Raw genomic sequence first — 20,108 nt, 5'->3', positions numbered from 1 at the left:
TAGACATTGTGTACTTCCTAATGGACAAAAATGAACAAACCAAAACTATAAAGCCTTTGGGAAAAACAAAAACAAAACTTCTTTCAAAACCAATTTTCAAGCCGGGGATTTAGCTCAGTGGTTTCGCTACCTGCTGCACAAGCACAAGCACCCAAGTTCGATCCCCCGTACCAAAAAAAAAAAAAGCAACCAATTTTCAATGAGAGGCCAGACTTCCCTGTGTGAGGTGGACAGCTTGGGCTGTGTGTGGTCACAGGGAGCTTTTCAGCTGGCTTCAGTGAGCAGTAGTGCTCCAGGTAGTCGGGACTTCCTGAGTAGGGTGCCCTGGGTGGCATCATAAAGAATGTGTGAAGAATCCCGCTCTTAAGGGCCAGTGTTGTGGCTTCTTCAGCTATGCCTCCCTCTCTTGTCCCCAGACACGGATGGGCCTGAGCATCATCCATGCCCAGAGAGGGAACACATCCGAGTAGCATCTTGGCAGAGCTTGCTAGAATGGGGAAAGTGAAAGTATAGCAGTTTCTCCTCTCTGAATTTTTCAAGACAGTGTAATCAGAATTTACTAATGGAAGAATCTTAGAAACTGAGTAAGTATTGCAAGCCTGGTGTGGTGGCCCACACCTCCAGAATAGGCTGATGGAGGAAGATTATAAACGCAAGGCCAGTCTGCCCAACTTAGACCATGATCTCAGAAAATAAAAGGGCTGGGGATGTAGCTCAGCAGTATAGTACTTGCCTAGCATGCATGAGGCCCTAGTTCACTCTCCAGTGCTGCAAACAACAACAACCCACAAAAATAGAAAGACATATTACAGAGAAGAATGGCAGTGTTTAAGCTTTAAAACGGGTTTAGTAGTATTTTTCCAGTGGATTTTGTTAAGTCTTAGTATCTCTGATCTCTATTTTAAAAACTCACAGATTTGTATGAAATGAATAAACTATAGTTCAAAATATCTGTGCAAAGTGTCAAATCATTTAAACATGAAAACCAAAATAGAAGCAGAAAGGAAATTCAGACTGATAGGACAGCCTGGCTTTCTTGAAGCATTTATTTCCTGCTAGACTGTGCTACTGGCTGCAAGCACACAGTGGTTCAGTCTTTCTAGCACACCTGTAGAGCACAGATGTTTGTCTTCATCCTACAGATAAGAAAGGTGAGCACAGAAAACTAGGTAATTTGCTCAGGTCACAGCTCGAGTCTGAATGTCCGTCTCTGAGGCCCAGTGTGCCCTGCTGAAGCAGGGATGAGTCTCTTTGAAGGGGAGAAGCTGGGCCCGAGGCTGAGCTGCTACTCTGGAATGCTGGGGGAGGCACTCAGTCCCCTGCCTACCCCTCAGCACTTGTGTCGCCGTGTGAGCATCTGGTGTCCCTGGAGGAAAGCTGGCAGGGTTTAGGAAGGGCCACCTGGTGTGCCCACTGAGGAGAACCTGGGCCCTGTGTTGACAGAAGGTGACCACTGTACCCTTATGACAGGTGTGGGGCTCAGAGGTGCCCTCGGAGGGCAAAGTGAAAGGAGCAGGAGGTTGGGGCCTCACAGTTGGGAGTGGACGGGGCCCAGGCTGTCCCGGGTAGGAGGAGGTGGACTCGGTGGCCTGTGGTGGATATGATTCCCCTGTGAACGGTGGCTGTCTGTGGCCACTTCAGGACCGTCCAGGTAACTCTCTTATCTTTTTTGTTTTCAGTCCTGGGATATTTTTTTTCGCAACACCAATGCTGGAGCCCCCCCGGGTGCTGCATACCAGAGCCCCCTGACCCTGAGCCGAGGCTCCCTGGCCACTGCAGCCCAAGCACAGTCCCTGGTTGAGGCCCAGCCCAACGTGGACAAGCTCGTGGAGGACCACCTGGCGGTGCAGTCACTCATCAGGGCATACCAGGTGAGCAGTAGGGTGCGGAGAACACAGCATCCTTGGGCTTTCTGAGTGTGTGATGCCATTTAACTCTACTTTCTTCAAAACTAGGTGCTTCGCCCTGCCTTGGGGTCCTAAAGAAGCAAAACCAAATACATAGGAGGAAAGGAGCCAGGCTAACCGTAGTTGAGCAAATCTTCTGCCACCTTTAGTGCCTGCCTCACTGTAGCTCCTTATTTGTTTTTACAAATTTGTAGAAAGGTTTGTGGGCAGAGAAACCAAGCCAGTACCTGTGCATCAAGGACCAGTACTACCTGCAGGATGCAGTGTCAGGGAGGAGCAGAGCTGCAGGGCAGCTTGGTGCCCCCTTCTCAGTTGCTAACTGAATACCGAAAGAAATTTAAAGAGTTTAGAAACATCAGATGCAGGGGGGAGGGCGGCTCAGCTTGCAGAGTGGGGATGAAGGGCAGGGACCGCTCCCAAAGGATCCAGATAGTAGCCTGCCACCGAAGGCCTGTCACAACAAGCCAGGCTTGGTCCATGTCCTTCCTTTGAGCACAGCACCCAGGGGTCTTCAGCATGTTCACCCCATGTTGGGGAGCCCCCAAAATCAAGACCTTAAAACTCAATCTGTGTGCAGCCTCAAGGAGGAGCTATGGAGCAAAGCAAGCCTGGTGCCTCCCTCCTGGGCGCTCCTGTAGGTGGAGCTAGGCTACCCTGACGCCCTTGTAAGGCTGCAGAGCAGCAACCAGGGACCTATGCCCCAGGTTCTTTTCTGCCTCCCGCCTCTGTTTGGTGGCTGGGCCGCCCTGCCCACTGCACATAGAGCTGTGATGTGAGATATCACATGATGTCTAACGGGGCAGCACAGGAAGGACCGTGGGTCCCCTGATGGCCACAGCACCACCCGCTGTGGGCCTCTCCCTGGGTGAGAAGTGTGGCTTGCCTTCCAGTCCGAGCCTGCGCAGAGCTGGCCTGTCATTCTTTCACCTGACTTTGTAGTGACTTCTTAGCACTACTAGCAAGAAATCATGACTAAAATATCCACAACCAAAAGAAACTTAAATTTGAAAGGGATTTTGTTTCCTCCTTTTGTGTTTTTTTTTTGTGTGTGTGTGTGTGTGTGTGTGTGTGGTGCTGGGGATCAAACCCAGGGCCTTACACCTCACATGCAAGGCAAGTGCTCTGGCACCGAGTCTCATCCCGGCCCTTCCTTGTGTCATTTGAACAGTTCAGGTCAAGTCCTGTGAGCCTGTGTGGGAGCAGACTTCTCTGCTTGGCCTCCTGTGTGTGGCCTGAGGGCCAGAGCCCTCACTCCCTGTGGGTATGCCAGAGGCTTAGCTGACACCTTGCTAGCCACAGCTTCGGTCAGGCCTGCCTCGTATGCTAAGGAGGGCCTTCCTCTGCAGTAAGAGTTCCCCAGCACGTGTCACTCCAGTGGGCCCTGGGAGACTGCACGGAGTCCAAGACAGATCCTTACCAACTTTCCAGGTCTGTCATAACTTGGGATGTTTATAAAAGTGTGTTTGTGCACAATAGTGCTTTTAAGATAGAGGGGTCCAAGGCAAACTTGTAAAACCTCTTGACACATGGGTTCCTCTCTGGGGAAGATTTGCATGAGTGTGTCTCTTACCCTCCCCCAGCTCAGCAGACCCACTTAATGACTCGCTTGTGTTGTTATTCCAGGTCAGGGGTCACCACATTGCAAAACTTGATCCTCTCGGCATTAGTTGTGTAAATTTTGATGATGCTCCGGTAACTGTTTCTTCAAACGTGGGTGAGAATGAATCTGTAAATGCTAATTTTAATGTAATTTTGCTTTTTTTTTTTTTTACCCTTCCCTCTTTTTTTTCTCCTGTCCTTTTGTGTGTGTCCTTCCCTCTCATCGTTGGCCCACTCATAGATACGAGGGCACCATGTAGCACAGCTGGACCCCCTGGGGATTTTGGATGCTGATCTGGACTCCTCCGTGCCCGCTGACATTATCTCATCCACAGACAAACTTGGTGAGGGTCTGAGAGCAGTCAGCTGCGTTGCTTGAGCTCCTCTTGCTGTGCCACAGCCTGTGGTAGCCAAGACGTCCATGCAGGAAGGAAAGGCTCTTAAGTTTCCTTCGTTCTGATCACTTGAAATTTATCAGTAAAGCAACATTGGTGTGTTTGGACCCTGTTGTTTTTATCCCACTTTTTCAGCCAGGTTGTCCAAGTCTCAATCTGGAAAGTAAAATTTCCAATGGAAAGGTGTGTAGCACAGAGAGAAACTGGCCCCTGTAGGGCAGGGGAATTGGAAGCTGCTCCAGAGAAAGCTCTTCTGGCTCTGGCTTTCCATATCCTAAAGCACGGCAGGGCCTGCCTATGGCTGGAGGCTGCTCCTGTCTCTAAGGGGCAAATTGTAGAGCAGGGCATGCAGTTTGGGTCTCCTGATTCACAAATGGTGGTGATCACACCGAGGAAACTTTGGACAGCATTCCTGTGGCGTCAGGAGGCCAGGGCCTTCAGAGGTACATGTGTGGAGCACAGGGGTTTTGGTCACAGTGGCCAGAAGATAGGCCCACCACACCCCAGCCTCCTCTCGAGACAAATGGGTGTCAGGCTGCCACTCTCCTGCAGTTGCTTCCAGAGTTAATCTGCTTATATCACTGTGCTGCTAACCCGTACTAAAGAAATGACAGCGTGACTAATTGTGAAACACCATGGCTTCACACAGGCACTGTGCATGCCAATGACATTGATGATCACCTTCTTGCTAATATTGCTCTTGGGGAGGGGTAAAGTTAGCTTCCTCGAAGGTGCTTTGGGGGAAGGCTGCAGAGAAATGACCCCTGCACGTGTTTGTTGAGTTGCAACTTGGGGTCAGACATTAATTGGGTAGAGTTAGACCTTAAACAGTGTTGATTCTGGAATTGATGTTAGCAGTTTGTAATTGCTCTTTAGTCTTGATTTCAGAGAAACTCCTGAACAATACAGGATTTTTTCTACATCGTCCCAGTCTGTTAGCAGGTTTAAGGAGTGAGTAGGAGAAACAAACTTTTTCCTCTGCTCTCACACCCCAACAATCAGCCCAGAAGACTTCTCTGTCCTCCAGAGATGTGAAGATCCCCCCATCCCCACCCTGCAAACAACCAGCCACTTGCACATCACTAGCCCCTGGCTGGGCAGCCACAAATCAGCGTTCCCACAACACCCTCCTCAGGTTCAGTTAATTTGCTAGAGCAGCTTGAAGAACTCAGGGAATTTTCTCACTTTATTATAATGATATTTTACTGGATACAAATAAGTGGTCTTGTGAAGAGGTACATAGGGCAAGGTCTTGGAAAGGTACTGAGCACAAGGGTTTTCATTTGCACAGTTGAGGGTGCACTGGGGATTGAACTCGGGACCTTGCACTTGGGAAGCAGGCGGCGGAACCACTGAGCTAAATCCCTGGCCCCTGCACTATTGTCTTGCCCACTGGCCATTTCTTCCTGTGAGCTGCAACATGCCCCACTGCTCAGAAGCTCGTGGAGTCCTTCCTGAGGGTGGCATGGGCATGCCCATGCAAAAATGCCTGTTGGCAGTGATCTGGTGCTGACAGACAGGGGGCACCCAGAAAGGCCTGTCTGTTGAGATTCTTCAGCATTTCTTCCTCGTGGGTATGGGGCAGGACCCCATCTGAAGTGGGCATCCCAGCACCTATCAGATGGATAGGTCAGAGATTGTCTTTATGGTCAAGTCCAAAGCAGAAAGATGAAAGAGGAGCATTTCTATGGCCTGCCTTGGGAAAGAAGAGTTCTAGTTACTCTGTGGCCTGCGCTGGGGAGGGAACTGGGAGGCAGGAACCAGGACAAAACCAAATGTGAGTATCATACTATCCCAGGATGAGTAGAGACCTTCTGAATCTCACTGAGTAGGGCCAGTTCCAAATGTAGACTAGGCCCAAGTAGAACCTTGCTGTATTCATTGATGAGAGATTTGTGTTCTCAGCAAGTGTGGTACAAGGGGGCCCCACAAGTCTTGGAGCCCCTTTCCTGCACTCACCGTGTAGTGTAGAAGAAAGAAAGCCTCACTCCCTGTCACGACCCAGCACAGTTGGTGCCCCAGGCCCCTCACACCCCCCACTTGCTGTCCCAGTGTGCAGTGGCAGCTTACAGAGCCTTCCTAACCGGCAGGATCCCTTCCAGTGCTCAGCAGAGGAACCCACTCGTACAGAGGAGCACATCACACAGCCTCAGTGGGATGCTCGTTTTCCCTACATAGCAAAACATTTGTGGTGCTAGTGTTTTGCAGTACTGGGGGTTGAACCCAGGGCCTGTAAGTGCTCTGCCACTGAGCTGTAGCCCCTGTTCCCCCTACTTTTTTTTTTTTTCCTGAGACAGGGCCTGGCCAAGTTGCCCAGGTTGAGCTTGACCTTACAGTCCTCCTGTCTCAGCCTCTCAAGTGGCTGGTATGACAGGTGAGTGCTACATTACACGGCAAAGTGTTTGAACCAGAGAGGAGCAGGTGAGGGTTGGCTCTCCTCTGGCCAAACCCGCATCGTTCCAGCTCCTCTTCCCCGCTACATACGGCCAGTTTCTTGGTGTCGAGGTCTTGCTATGTAATGCAGGCTGGCCTCAAACTGGCAGCAATCCTCCTGCCTCAGCCCCCTGAGTGCTGGGATTCCAGGCATGTGCCACCATGCCCAGTTTCTCGGTATCTTAAAATGAACCTTTCTTGGTGGTTTTCAGCTCTGCACCTAGAGAACCCTAAAGCTTTTCCATCTACTGCTGACTGTGTAGATGAAGGCGAGCTGGAGCCCGGCATAGTCTTGAAGGGTGAGACGCTGAGGGCTATGGACAGGCCCAGTCCCTAAGTACCATCTCATTCTGGGCCCAGTCAGCTGTCCTGCCTCATCCTTGCAGGCCATCCTGGGCCTCGCCTGGTGCCTCTGTGATGGTGACTCGGGTGTTTGTGCTGGTGTGAGGTTTGTAGTTGCAGATCAGCAACATGTTGAAGGCCAGAGGTGGCCCCACAGCCCCCTGGAGCCCTTTGGGGACTCTGCCCAGAGTGCTGTGGAGCCCCAGAGTGAGCCAGAGAGCTGTCCCCACTGCTGAGGGAAACGTGCATTCTAACCCTGTGAATTAAAATAGTGTGACATAAAAATCACAGATTTCCTGGGCTGGGGATTTAGCTCAGTGGTGCCATGCCTGCCTTGCAAATACAAGGTTCTGAATTTGATCCCTGGTCCTGGAAAAAAATTAAAAAATAAAAATAAAAACCACAAATTCCTTAGGTACAAAAGATGGAGCTAGTGTGAACTGTAGATGCATTTGAATCTGTAGGCAAATCAGTCTTAGCCACTCTCCTCGGCATATGCAGGCCTGACCTGAGCACCACACAGTTCCTATGGCTCTTTAGCCCACCGCTGCCCCTCAGTCAGTGAGACCAGGCTCTCCACTGACCAGAGTCTCCGCTCTGCCATTCCTGGCTGAGCACGTGGGCAACTTCTTCACCTCTCTGCCCTGTCACCTCTTCTGTGAAGGTGTCACTGCTGAAGGCTGTTTGAGAATTAAGCTCCTTAGAATGATGCCAAAGGCTTACTACACTCCCTGAGTGTGAGCTGATATGCTTAGAACACTCTTGAGATGGGCAGTGGCTGGACCCGCTGGGGGTGAGATTGCATGAGAGGAGGTGAGGGCATGATCACAGGAGCCTTGCTGTCCAGGGAGAATGGGGTATAGTGAGGGGCTGCACCTGAGCAGGGACCCTGCTGGGGAGGAGAGTCTCCCATCTCCTAGGGCCACACAGTAGATGTGTAGGTGGTGTCATGGGGCCATGCTGCGGCATGTGTGACTGCCTGGGCAGGAAATGGGGTCGCATGTTGGGGTGCCAGGTTAAGGACTACTGTCTATTGCAAAATGACAGGTTGGGGTGCTGTCATGCACAAAAGGATCTGGACCATGAATCTAGGAGTTCCTTGCCATCTTGTCAGGCTGCTTGATTCAGTTGACTAGTGGACTGGACATGTCCTGCAGGGTTCCTTTAGGGATTTTGTCCCAGGCTCGTCCCTTCCCAGCTCAGTTGAGGGAGTGGTGGCATCTTGTTCCCATTAATTTGTGCCTCAATTTTTTCTTTGAACTGTAGTGTTAGATCCCCACTTAAAAATGCCATCCTCTCTAGTTCCTCTGTGACTTTTCACAGAGACAAACTGGCAGATTTGCCTCAATTGGAGATTTGTTTTTTTCATTGTGAAATTTAAGCATTAAAAGAGAATCCAAGAAAAAAAATCCAAGATAACAAGTGCGAGGGAAGCAAAATTTCCACCTGCTATTAGTGTTTGCAAACTCCCAGTAACAGTTTTAGATAATGAACTTGAATTAAGTAGTTAAAAAGTTGATTGGAAATGTGTCCAGAAGTATGGCAGGATTTCAGCTCCTCGAATGAGTGAGTTGTTGCGTCTGTGTCACTGAAGCCCAGTGAGTAACAGCATTTCCCTACATCCATCCTTCCGGCTCACTGCTTTCCTCCTTGGGGCCAAGAAGAGCGAGCTAAATGTGGAGTTGATTTCTAACCTGCTTTCCTCATTTCTGAATGGTAGCAGCTCATTGGCAGACAGGCCCTACTGTGTGCAGTGCTGAGCCTCTGGCACCTGGGGAGGCACCAGCTGAGCCCTGCCACGTCATACCTGGAGGGGATGTGTCACCACAGAGACACCTGACATTTAAGAGGGTCTTTGCCAGAGACCTGGGGACCTTTAAGGCCATCATGCTAGCTCCCAGTGTTACCACCTCCCTCTTGTGGGCTATGCTTCTTACACTTGTCCTGGCCATGTCCTCTCAGCACTGTGTCCCCGGCACAAGCCTGTGCGCCTTGAGTAATTGCTAGAAACACTTGTGAACTCAGGTCCTGGGGAAATCATGTGCTTTCTGTAATTGACAACCAAAGTATCTTCCACTTTTCATTTCACTCTTCTCTTTGGTTTGTGTCTTTTGTTTGCTTTTTATTTTAAATATATAAAGAGAGTGCAGATAGAAATATGTGTCCCTACACCCAGGACCCAGAATGTAACATCTTCCCAGATGGCCTTCAGTTGTTAACAGAGATGACGACTTTGGTTTCCTCTGAGGCCGCCCTGGTGCTCCATGTGGACTCATGCCTGGAGCCAGAGCTCTGGTGACTGCTGAGCATGCACTCCTGCTTTACCCTGAAGACTGGAGGAGAAAAGTGTCTTCGTGCTTGCCTTAGCCAAGCATCAACACTTTGTGCAGGACCTAGATGTTCTGTGCCTTAATGAGCCACTGGACACCATCTTGGGTGGGTGCCTTTGACCCTGGGGGAAGGGCAGAGCTTTGCCCAGCGTGCCTTGTCCTGGGGAGCGGGCCTATGCCTTGGGCTCTCCTGAGTCAGGACTCAAATCACCATGGTGAAAAGAAGCTGGCTTTTCTCATGCCCTGGGCAAGGGCATCTGCAGTGGCAGTGACCACAGCTCTGGCTGCTCCCCCCTCGGTCCTCTGTGTGCCTTTGTACCACCTACCTTCCTGATCCCGTCCTTCAGGCCAGGCATCCAGAACGGGTCTGGAGCCATTTCTGTGTATTCACATGAATGTTTTGGTCTTCACTAGTGGCCAGGAGAGCGTCTACATAGGGTAGCAATGCATGGTGGATGCACAGGCAAGGGTAGGCTGCAGAGCTCTGCCCAGCTGTGGCAGGGGTTCTTGGGATGCTTCAGCTTCCAAGCTCTTGTGGTCCAGTTTTTCGGTCTTTGAAGGAAGCTGAAGGACCCTCCTTCCATCCATTGGCATCCAGACTACGTTAGCTGCCCTGTGAGTTAGGCTTTTTCATTTTCTTTTCCTCAGTTTTCCATCTTACAGTTGTTTAGATTGGGCATTTATGACCACCCAGGAGAGCGCTGTTTTCACGCAGTCTGTGGAGGCTGTGAGGAGATCAAACAAATGCCTGATGCCTCCATCCTCCCGAGTCACCTCGTTCCAGCTGTTCTATGAGCATGTCCATGTCCCCGACACGGCTGTCCTTGACCATCCCCTGCCCTTCACCCATCCTGTCTCCTCAGTGTGTGTCCGTGTCCCGTGTCTGTGCTGCCCGTTACTGTGGTGATACCCTAGGGTTCTGGGCTTGCATTTTGAACTAACTTGTCTTTTTCCTTCTGCGCTCACCCACGCTACCCCACCCTGCCTCTCAGATCTTGCAGTTTTCAAGGAACGACTTCGAATGCTTACAGTAGGAGGTATGAAAATCATGAGCCCTTTCCTTCTGGAGTCGAGGACTTCATTTGAATAGGGTGTGCAGCTTTTCCTAGCATGTGATTTTGGGAAAGTTGACACAACTTCTGTCAGTATTGTCAAGTTTGTTATTTGTTTGCAGATCCGTTTCCCCCTTCATGTAGTTATTAACCAATGCGTGGTGCTGTGTTCCCTTGTCCTTCCATTTCAGCCTGTGTTGTGAGGGGCCCTTTCACCTTCCCTGTGCCTCGAAGTTGGTGCATTGAGCCTCCCCGACCAGCATAGTTCACTGCCAGCTCCTGCTGCAGCCAGCTGGGGGCTGAGGCCACATTACCTCTGCATGGTGGCTTGTCCTGCCCTCCACACTGTGCTGTGGCTGTGGCTAGACTCTGGATTCTTCCAGGTTGTGCTGCCTGAGCATTCTGGATAAGATTTCCACAGTGTTCCATGTTGGAAAGACAACTGAAATATTAATAACATATGTCTGGATCCTTCATGATCCTTGGTTTGGGCCACACCCTTGAGGAATCCAGAGTCAAGGTGCTGGGGCCATTGCCTGCTGTCATCGTCCTCACTCCCAGCGGCCAGTTTCTTCACACCAGGCTTCTCTTCAGGCACTCTCTCACTCCTGTCTTAATCCACAGAATCTATGAGCTCTGCTTTGTGTGTATGGTCCTGGGATGGAACCCAGGCTTCACTCGTGCTAGGCAGTTCTCTACCACTGAGCTACACCCTCAGCCCTTTTTTACTTTGAGACAGGATCTCCCTAAACTGCCTAGGCTGGATTTATGGTGTAATCCTCCTGCCTCAGCCTATGGAGTAGTTGGGATTCCAGGTGTGCACCACAGTGCCTAGCAGGACTACATTTTAGTTAAACTTTTCATACACAGATACTTGTAGTGTCACCACGTGCAGTTGTAAGCACTAACAGAGCCACCTAGTGCCCTTGAGCAGGTTTCCCAGTAGTGCTGATTTGTAAACTGCCGTGCATGTCAGGCTGGGCACCAGGCCGCAGTCAGAATGCAAAAGCCTTTCCTTCCACCCATGCACCAGGCGTGGCCCTGGCAACCACTGTGTGTCCTCTGTGACTGTAGTTTCGTCATTTCAAGAGTGCTGTGTAAATGAGTCACCGAGTAGCCTTGGGGATTGGCATCTTCCAGCCGGCGCCCTGTTCTAGAGCCCATCCAGGTGGTTGGTGTGCATGGCCATCCCTTCCATCCCTGTGATTGCTCGGAGCAGAGGTGCCGGTGTGGAAAGCTCACAGGGTGCTGTACAGAGCAAGTTTTTAATTTTGGTGACAGATGCTTTATCAGTTTTCCTCTGTGGCTCGTATCTGTGATGTCATCTAATTCTCAACTCTAAATCCCAGAGATTTTCTCATATGTATTTTTCTGAAAGTTTCATAGTTCTGTGCTATAGATTAACTCTGTGATCCATTTGAGTTCATTTCTATATAAGGTATAAGGTTTGGGTCAAGATTCTTATATTAATGTTTGCTTGTAGGAGTCTAATTGCTGCGGTAACATTAGCTGAAAAGTCTAGACTTCTTTTTGTGTGGATCTGTTGTAGGGTTTTCCATTTTCCTTTACTCTTTTTATCTGTCCTTCCACCCGTACTGTGCTATCTTAATTATTGCAGCTACTGAACTTTCATTTTCTGTTTTAAAAATTGTTTTGACTATTCTAGGGCCTTTTTCTTTCCATGTAAATTTTAGCGTGTGTCCGTGTACATAAAGCCTTCCTAACGTTTTGATAGGAATTGTGTTAAATGTATAGTTGTATTTAGGGAAAATTGAGAAGCATTCCTTCTGTTCTGATTTCTGGAAGAGTATAGTATTGTTCATTCTTTAAACATTTGATAGAATTTTCCAACAAAATCTTCTGGTGATTTCTTTTTCAGGAACTTTTTAGCTTTGAATTAGATTTCCCTACTAGTCATAGGGCTATTTAAGCTCTTTTCATATTGGGTGAAAGTGGTAGTTTGTGTTCTTCTAGAAATGGTTCATTTCAGCTAAGTTAACAAATATATGTAGAGTTCACAGCATCCTTATTGTCTTTTTTGTCTCTGGAGACATCTTATTTCATTCTGGTATTAGTAAATTGTGTCTTCTCTTTTTCTTTGTAAGTCCTGCAAGGGGTTTGTCAGTGTTACTCATCTTTTCGGTGAACCTAGGCCTTGTTTCATTGGTTTTTCTCCATGGTTTTGCTTTTTTTCAGTTTCATTGGTTTCTGCTCTATATTACTTTCTTGTGCTTGTTAGGTTTTGTTTTTTGGATTTCTCTCTTTTTTAGGTCTTTGGGATAGGAACTTCCATGACTGATTAAAGACTTCTTTTCTGCTGTGTGCACTTACTACTATAAAATTCCCTCAGCTGGGCATAGTGACCCACACCTGTAATTCCAGCATTCCAGGAGGCTGAGGAGGAGGAGCTCGAAAGTTCAAGGCCAGCCTGAGCTCCATAACAAGACAATTTCAAAACAAAAAACAGCCAAAATTCCCTCTCAGTACTCCTTTAACTGTCTTATCAACTTTAATATGGTGTGTTTTCATTCAGTTTGGTGGAGTTTTTGTTTGTTTGTTTTTTGGGTTGTTTTTTTTTAACCTGATCGAACTCAGGACCTTGTGTGGGAGGTGGCAGCACCACTGAGCTACCCAGCCCTTTGGGGTTTTTTTTGTTTTTTTTGGTTTTTTTGAGACAGGGTCTCTAAATAATTCAGGCTGGCCTTGAACTCATTGTGTAGCCCAGGCTGGCTTTGTATTCCAGGTATTCCTCCTGTCTCAGCCTCCCAAGTGCTGGGATTCAGTGTATTTTTTTCCTATCCTTTGATACTTCATGTTTGATCTTCGGATTATTTAAAGGGCATTGTTTAGTTTCCAAGAGTGGGAGCTTTTCTTGTTGTTTCTGTTATTGGTTTCTAGTTTGACTTCTTTGTGGCTGGAGAACGTATCCCATGTAATTTCAATTCTGCTAAATTTCTGGAGGGTTTTTTCTATCCCTTGTTTTATTTTATTTTTTGGTACCGGGGATCAAACTCGGGACCTTGCGCTTGCAAGGCAGGCAGTGGAATCACTGAGCTAAATCCCTGGCGCCCCTTGTTTTAAATAGGCTGTTGTGTTGACTATCTTGGTATGTATTCCATGGCCACATGGAAAGAATACTGCTGTCAGATCTTGTCGGTTGGTGGTTTTTAGGTTCTCTTACATCCTTACCAATTTTCTCCAATTCCTCAGTCATTTGTTGAGAGAGAGATATTGAAGTTTCCAACTATAAATGTGGGGTTTTTTTGTTTTGCTTTGCTTGTTTTTGGCAGTACTGGGGATTGAACCCAGGGTCTTTGAACTGAGTTACATCCCCAGCACTTTATTTTTTTTGAGACAGGGTTTTGCTAAGTCCCTTCAGTTGCCCACTCCAGGCTTAAACTTGCAAATCCTCCTACCTCAGCCTCTCAGAGTTCTGGGATTACAGGCATGCTCCATCATGCCTAGTTGAAATGTGAGTCTTTCTGTTTCTCCTTTCAGTCTTATTGGTTTCTGTTTCACATGTTTTATGGCTCCTTTTTTGTCACATGCACATTTAGGGTTGTTATACCTTCTTGGTAGATTGATCCTTTTATCAGAGGGTTCCCTTCTGTCTCTAGTAATTTTTTTTTTTTTTTTTACTCTGAAGTCCACCTTATCTAATATTAATGCACCTTGGTTCATTTGATTAATGTTTATATATTTTTCCATCCTTATCTTCAACCTGACTATATCATGTGTGAAATGAATTTCTTACAAGCATATAGTTGAAAAATCTACTCTGCCAGTTCTGTCTTCTATTTGGTATATTTAGAATATTTATAATTTTGATATGTTAGGTTTTAAGTCTGCCATTTTATCTTTTATGTTTATTATTTTTATATCTTTTTATTTCCTACCCTGTGAATTTTTTTTTTTTTTTGTACTGGGAATTGAACTCAGGATGTCACGCTTGCCAGGCAGATGCTGTTGCCCTATGGATTTTTTATATCCATATTTTTGAAGTTCCATTCTATTATATGCAGTTTTTTTTTTTTTTTGAGAATGTCTATAGCTTTTTAGTTGTGCTAGGTGTTACATTATACAGAAATAACTTCTTACGTTCTATAGTGTCATCATTTTACCAGGTCGAGTTAAGTGCAGATACATTTCCTCCTTTCTATCTCTTTACTCTCCTATGTTTGTCTTTTTTTCTTTTTTTTGGTACTGGGGATCGAACTTGGGACCTTGCACTTTCGAGCCAGGCGCCGGAACCGCTGAGCTAAATCCCCGGCCCCTCTCCTATATTTGTCTTAAACATTTCTTCTACATTTATTTTACAATGCTACATGTTTTGCTTCAACCACCAAGCATATTTAGGAGGCCCAGGAAGAAAAGGAGCATCTGTTGTTTTTTACCCACATTTCTTTTTCTTTTGTCCTTTTATGATTCTTTCTTTTTTTTTTTGGTACTTGCAATCGAACTCAGGACCTTGATTGAGGTCGTGAGGCAGGCATGGTGCCACTGAGCTACATCCCTGGCTATGATCCTTTTTTTTTTAATTTTTTTTTCTGTTTAAAGATTTTCCTTTGGGGAAAAAAGTTTCCTTTGCACTTTTTGTGGAGCTAGGGATTGAACCGAGGGCCTTCACACTGAGCTATGTCCCCAGCCCTTTTTTTTTTTTTTTTTTTTGGTTTGAGACAGTCTTGCTAAGTGCCTCATTGCCCAGGCAGGGCTAAACTGGTGATCCTCCTTCCTCACTCTTCCAGTGCTAGGGTCACAGGTGTGTACCAAATCTGGTATCCTTTGACCATTCTTCATTTTTTTATTTTTTTATTTTTTTGTTACCAGGGATTGAACTCAGGACCTTGTGCTTCCAAAGCAGGCAGCGGAACCACTGAGCTAAATCCCCAGCCCCCATTTTTTTTATTTTTTTGAGACAGGGTCTCACTGTGTAATTCAAGCTGGCCTTGAACTCACTGTGAAACCCAGGCTGGCCTCAAACTAATGGCAATCCTACTGCCTCAGCCTCCTAAGTGCTGGGACTAAAGGGATGTACCACCACGTCCAGCCTGACCATTTTTTAGGATAAGTCTACTAGTGACACATTCTTTTAATTTTCCTTTGTCAGAAAATCTTTTTACCCTGCATTTCTACAGGGTATTTTTGGATATAAGATTCTGAGTAGACATAATGTCTTTTTTGAGACAAGGTTTCACTTTGTAGTTCAGGCTGGCCTTGAGCTCACACTGTAGCCCAGGCTGGCTTCGAACTCGTGGCAGTCCTCCTGCCTCAGCCTCCTGAGTTCTGGGATTACAGGTGTACACTACCATGCCCAGCAAACTTTTCCCCTCTGGGTAAGATGTCACTTCTTAATAGCTGCTTTCTAATTTTTTCTTTGCTTTTATTTATTTATTTTTATTTATTTATTTTTTTGGTACCGGAGATCAAACTCGGGTCCTTATGCTTGTGCAGCAGGCGGCGAAACCACTGAGCTAAATCCCTGGCCCCTGTTTCTCCATCTTGAGATTCACCGATTTGCTATCCCTGAAGCCAGTCATTGAGCTGATCTATTGTGTTTGTTTTTTTTCATTTCTATTTGATTCTTCTTTATATCTTTAGTTTTACTGAGACTTTCTACTTTGTGACTTGATGTTTTTGTTGCTGTCATGTCTAATCAGTCACTGAAATCATTTTGTGACGGCACCATTGAAATCGTAAGTAATTCTAGCATCTGTGTCCCTGTGATTGCTGTCTGTTGACTGTCTCTTCTCTTTTCATCTGAGATATTCCTAATTCTCCTTATGAGTGATTTTTTTGTTTTTAATTGAAACTGAAAGGAGCATCAGGGCCTTGTTTTGGGATATGAGCAGTAGGCCTCAGGATCTGATTTAAACTTTGAGGTACTGCTGCCCCCTCCCCCTGTCCCCCCTCCCCCTCCCCCTCCCTTCTGGTGGAGCAGGGCACTGCCCTGTTCTGGCAGCTGGGTGTGGGCTGGCCTGTTGCCTCCCAAAGAGGGGGAGTCTTGGGCTCCCTGTTGGGGCTTTTCTGAAACCTTGGGGTGGGGCCGGGGGTTGGGTGGGGTTGCAGTGTTGCCTGTGGTTTCTGGCTGCTGTAGCACAGTACTTACCTAAAAGTTTTCTACCTTACTAGCTGTTTTCCTCTTGGTGTTTGGATAGAAACCAGCTTTTGTGGGATGTTTCTTATCTGCTGCTTTTTCTGCTCCAGGTCTGGGACATGGGAGCAGAGGGAACCCTGAGGTCTCCCTGGCTGTTCTGCCTTCTTTCCACCTTTCAGGGGCTTACGTCATATTTGTTCTCTTTTCTTTTCCTTTTTGGTAGTACTAGGGATTGAATCTAGGGCTTTCACACTGACTTTATTTTTTATTATGAGACAGTCTTGCTAAGTTGCCCAAGCGGGGCTTGAATTTGTGATCCTCCTGCCTCAGACTTCCTGAGTGCTGGGATTACAGGTGTGTGCGCCATCATGCCCAGCATATATTTGCTTTCATGTATCACCTAAGGTATTTGTTGGCACTTGTTGAGGAAACATGAAGAGAACTTGTGTCCTCCACCTTGGCAAGCATCTGGATGTTTACTTTCTGAGGCTCAGTGTGTTTGAGTGGAGGATGTCACTGTGAGTCCTCGCCTCACCAGTCTGCATGCTGAGAGGGCACAGCATACGGTTCTTATCTGGAGCCTGAGATGAGAACCTCCTCTGGTTAATTTCATAATCCAAATTTCTCAACAAAATGTGCACTATTGGATGCTCTGGTCCCATGACCTGCTCCTGGCCTGAGTTTTTAAATCAGCTAGGATAAATTTCTCAAAAATGATTTTGTTTTTCCTCCATGAATGCACCATCCTGTGTGTTCCTCTGGCCACAGCTGCTGAGCCACATGGTTGGTAGAGAACCAGGAGGAGACAGGTGGGCTCCGAGGAGCCACTGCTTCTGTCTCCACCCTCCAGGCAAAGAGGCCAGAGTTGCTTTTGTTTTACTAAAACAGAAAGAGCTTGATAAACTTAGTTTGAATTCAAGATTTTAAAACTGCGCTAGTGCCTTAGATACAGAAAGGTGGTAGCTCCCCAACCAGCTTGAATCAGAATCGCCTGAGGCTCCTGGGTCGCCCAAGACCACACATAGCTGTCTGGGGTGAAGCCTGGAAATGAGCACTTTCACAAATCCCAGAGACTCGAGGTCACTCTTAAGTTCGAGAACTCCTGTACCAATCCTGTACCAGTGCCGGGTTTTGACCCTCATTTGGCTAGGAGACGAGGACATCTAGGTAAATGTCGAGACTCCAGGGTGCTTGTTTCCTGTTTCACTTCATCCCTGGAGCCTGAGGGAGTGTGGCCCTGTGCTGGTGACTCACACTGCTGTTTGCCTTCCCAGGTCTGTAGATTGTTTCAGAGTGAGCACCAGGGTGGAAAAAGAACCCACCTTCTTTACTAATGACTTGGCAATGGAACAGAGCGAGGTGTGCAGTTCTAGAAAGTCCTTCCTTGGTGGCTGGTCTTTATCAGCTTAGAGTGTGCTTTCCACGGAGGAGATGAGGCGTCCTTTCCCCTGACTGAGCAGCAGGATCAGGTGGGGTCTGCTGGGCTCCCTGGACTTGAGGTCTCCTAGGCAAGGAGGCCTGGCCTTAACCCAAAGCCCGCCGTTTCCCATCCTCTGCTGCCTGTGTGGGCCCTGCACTGCTGCAATGGCTGCTTCTCCCTCACTTAAGTCCCCAGCACTTGGTCAGCACAGACACACATGATTGTTATATAGCTCATATTGGTCTGCTCTTCTCTCTTGACTCCTTACTTCCTGCTCTGACTTCCTTCTTAACTCTTCATTTGCTGTTTGACTTACAAAGTGCCTTCTCACAGCCCCCTCTTCCCACCCCAAAATTGGTTTTTATCTTTGGGATCTTGAAATAAATTGTCTCAAAATTATAAATAATTGGTGCACTGGACTAATACATGCATAATAGGGGCTTTATTCTGGTTTACCTGTGACACCCAGTAATGGTCTCAGCTCCCATTTATTGCTAAAGTTTCTGGCTATAAGATATTTTTGTATATGTCAGGGGCTTTTTTTATATCATTTTTTTTTCTTTCCGCTCCCCTGGGGCCTCCCTTCCCCTCCCCATAAACTGCGGTCCCTGCCTGGCTGTGCCCTCCCTCGCCACCCACCTGCAGGGTTCTATGGCCTCGACGAGTCGGACCTGGACAAGGTCTTCCATCTGCCCACTACCACCTTCATTGGCGGACAGGAGTCAGCGCTGCCTCTTCGGGAGATCATCCGTCGCCTAGAGGTAGGAACGTGACAGTGCCTAGAAAAATCTAACAGATTTCAGCCAGGTTTGGAAAACAAAAATCACCACAAGTTCAAGGTAACCCTGGGCTACAGAGAGCTCAAGGCCATCCTGAAGTACACAAGTGAGACCTTGTTTTTTAAAAAAGAAAAGCTAGCAGATTTATCAGGAACTTGGATTAGCAGGATGCCCTCAAGACTATGTTTATTTTTTTTCTTGTCCTATATTTTTTTAAAATGTAAGTGTAGGTATGGGGTTTTTTTGTTCTTTGTTTGTTGTTTTTTTGGTACTGGGACTCGGGACCTTGTGCTTGCAAGGCAGGCGGCAGAACCACTGAACTAAATCCCCAGCCCATTTTTTTTGATTAGCCAAAAAGGAAAAAAAATTCTGTGTTGTCAGGAGTTTATTTCAGATGCGTGTAGCTCTCTGGCGAGTCACTTCCGCCCTGGGGGACAGGCCTGGAGCCACTTGCTCCCCACACAAGGCAGCAGGTGCTGGATCTTGTCACCTTTCCCCTCTCCCTCCATTTCTCTCATCCTCAGTTTTCTTTGTCTCTCATGTCTGGACTTTGTAAGTATGTATCCTGCTGGCCACTCCTTACAGCACCCTATAGACAGCAACTGAGTCTGGCTTGTGTCAGTCTTGTGCCTTCCTGCCTGGGTGAGTTGTCGCCTCTCTTGTGTGTGAGAGGCTTGCTGCAGTGCCTGTTCCAGAGGGCAGGATGGGTTTGAGGGGGGCCCATGCCCCATGTTAGCTGTTGCTGTCACTAGTGCTCCTAACCGATTTGGAACCCATTGGTGGATCCGATGGCCCAACAAGCCCAGCATGCACCTCAGTGGGCACCCCAGTGGGAAGGAGGGCTCCCCAAAGCTCCTGCTATGGCTGGACATTAGTCAGCCTGAGTCCTCACAGCAGAATCACCCCATGGCTTGCCCCTGCTTTGGTGAGTTGGTGTGGTTTCAGGTCCCTTTGTGAGGGGTTGTATAGTTGGCTGGGAGTGGCCTGCAAGGCTTGGGTGATAGACAGATGGAGCACTTTTTGGTTTGTTTTTTTTTGGTACCGGGGATCGAACTCAGGTCCTTGCACTTGTGAGGCAGGTGCCGTGTCACTAACCTAAATCCCCAGCTGTGGAGCACTTTCTATAGTGTGTGACAAGCATCTCATGACCTTGCCAGCATCTCTGCTTGGAGCTGCTTCATTCTGTTCTTCCTCACTTTTGGGTTGTGGGAGAGGAAAGGGGGAGACAACACCTGTGTGCCAGCCTCAGGAGGGGGTGGCCAGGGTTCCTCTGGGTCCTTCTGTCCCCTCTGCACCACAGTCTCCATGCCGGCCATACTCTGGTCCTGCCCTATTCAGCATAGGAGCCACAAGCCACCTGGGACTATGGAGCACTTGAAATGTGCTGAATATCTGAGTAACTTCTTTTTTTTTTTTTTTTTTTGGTACCAGGGATCGAACTCGGGTCCTTGCGCTTGCGCAGCAGGCAGCGAAACCACTGAGCTAAATCCCCAGCCCTGAGTAACTTTTTTTTTTTTCTTTTGGTAGTGGGGATTGAACTTGAGAACTTGTGCTTGTGAGGCAGGCACCAGAACCACTGAGCTAAATCCCCAGCCCTAAGTAACTTTTAATACTGAAAAGATAATACGTTTGGTGTAGTGGCTCAAACAAGACAAGAAAACTTCTTACCTGTTTCTGCTAGGAAAAGTTAAATTGCTAAGGCCTATTAAGTGTTTCATGAAATTGTAAGTGGCTCACATCATAACATCATATTTCTG

At 47.5% G+C, this 20,108-nt stretch overlaps 1 protein-coding gene across 7 annotated transcripts in view; it reads left to right on the top strand.

Moving 5' to 3' along the window:
• Ogdh (oxoglutarate dehydrogenase) overlaps nucleotides 1-20,108 on the top strand; it is a 67,368-nt gene that overhangs the window by 27,103 nt on the left and 20,157 nt on the right. For 3 of the 7 annotated variants that reach the window (XM_004839907.4, XM_087196118.1, XM_087196119.1), the window contains exons 3-5: nucleotides 1,680-1,871; nucleotides 3,748-3,850; nucleotides 18,218-18,333. In XM_004839907.4, coding sequence (XP_004839964.1) covers nucleotides 1,680-1,871; nucleotides 3,748-3,850; nucleotides 18,218-18,333 — 411 coding nt within the window. Of the gene's footprint in view, nucleotides 1-1,679; nucleotides 1,872-3,530; nucleotides 3,622-3,747; nucleotides 3,851-9,998; nucleotides 10,044-18,217; nucleotides 18,334-20,108 lie in introns of all 7 variants that reach the window. The other 4 variants (XM_004839905.4, XM_087196120.1, XM_004839906.4 and 1 more) reach the window with 3 other exon arrangements.

The sequence above is a fragment of the Heterocephalus glaber genome, unplaced genomic scaffold (assembly GCF_053883595.1).
Source record: "Heterocephalus glaber isolate CG9 unplaced genomic scaffold, H.glaber_assembly_v1.0 deba00001610, whole genome shotgun sequence".
Taxonomy (NCBI): Eukaryota; Metazoa; Chordata; class Mammalia; order Rodentia; family Bathyergidae; genus Heterocephalus; species Heterocephalus glaber.
Note: the sequence above shows the minus strand (reverse complement) of the source record. Positions and strands in the feature narration are given on the sequence as shown.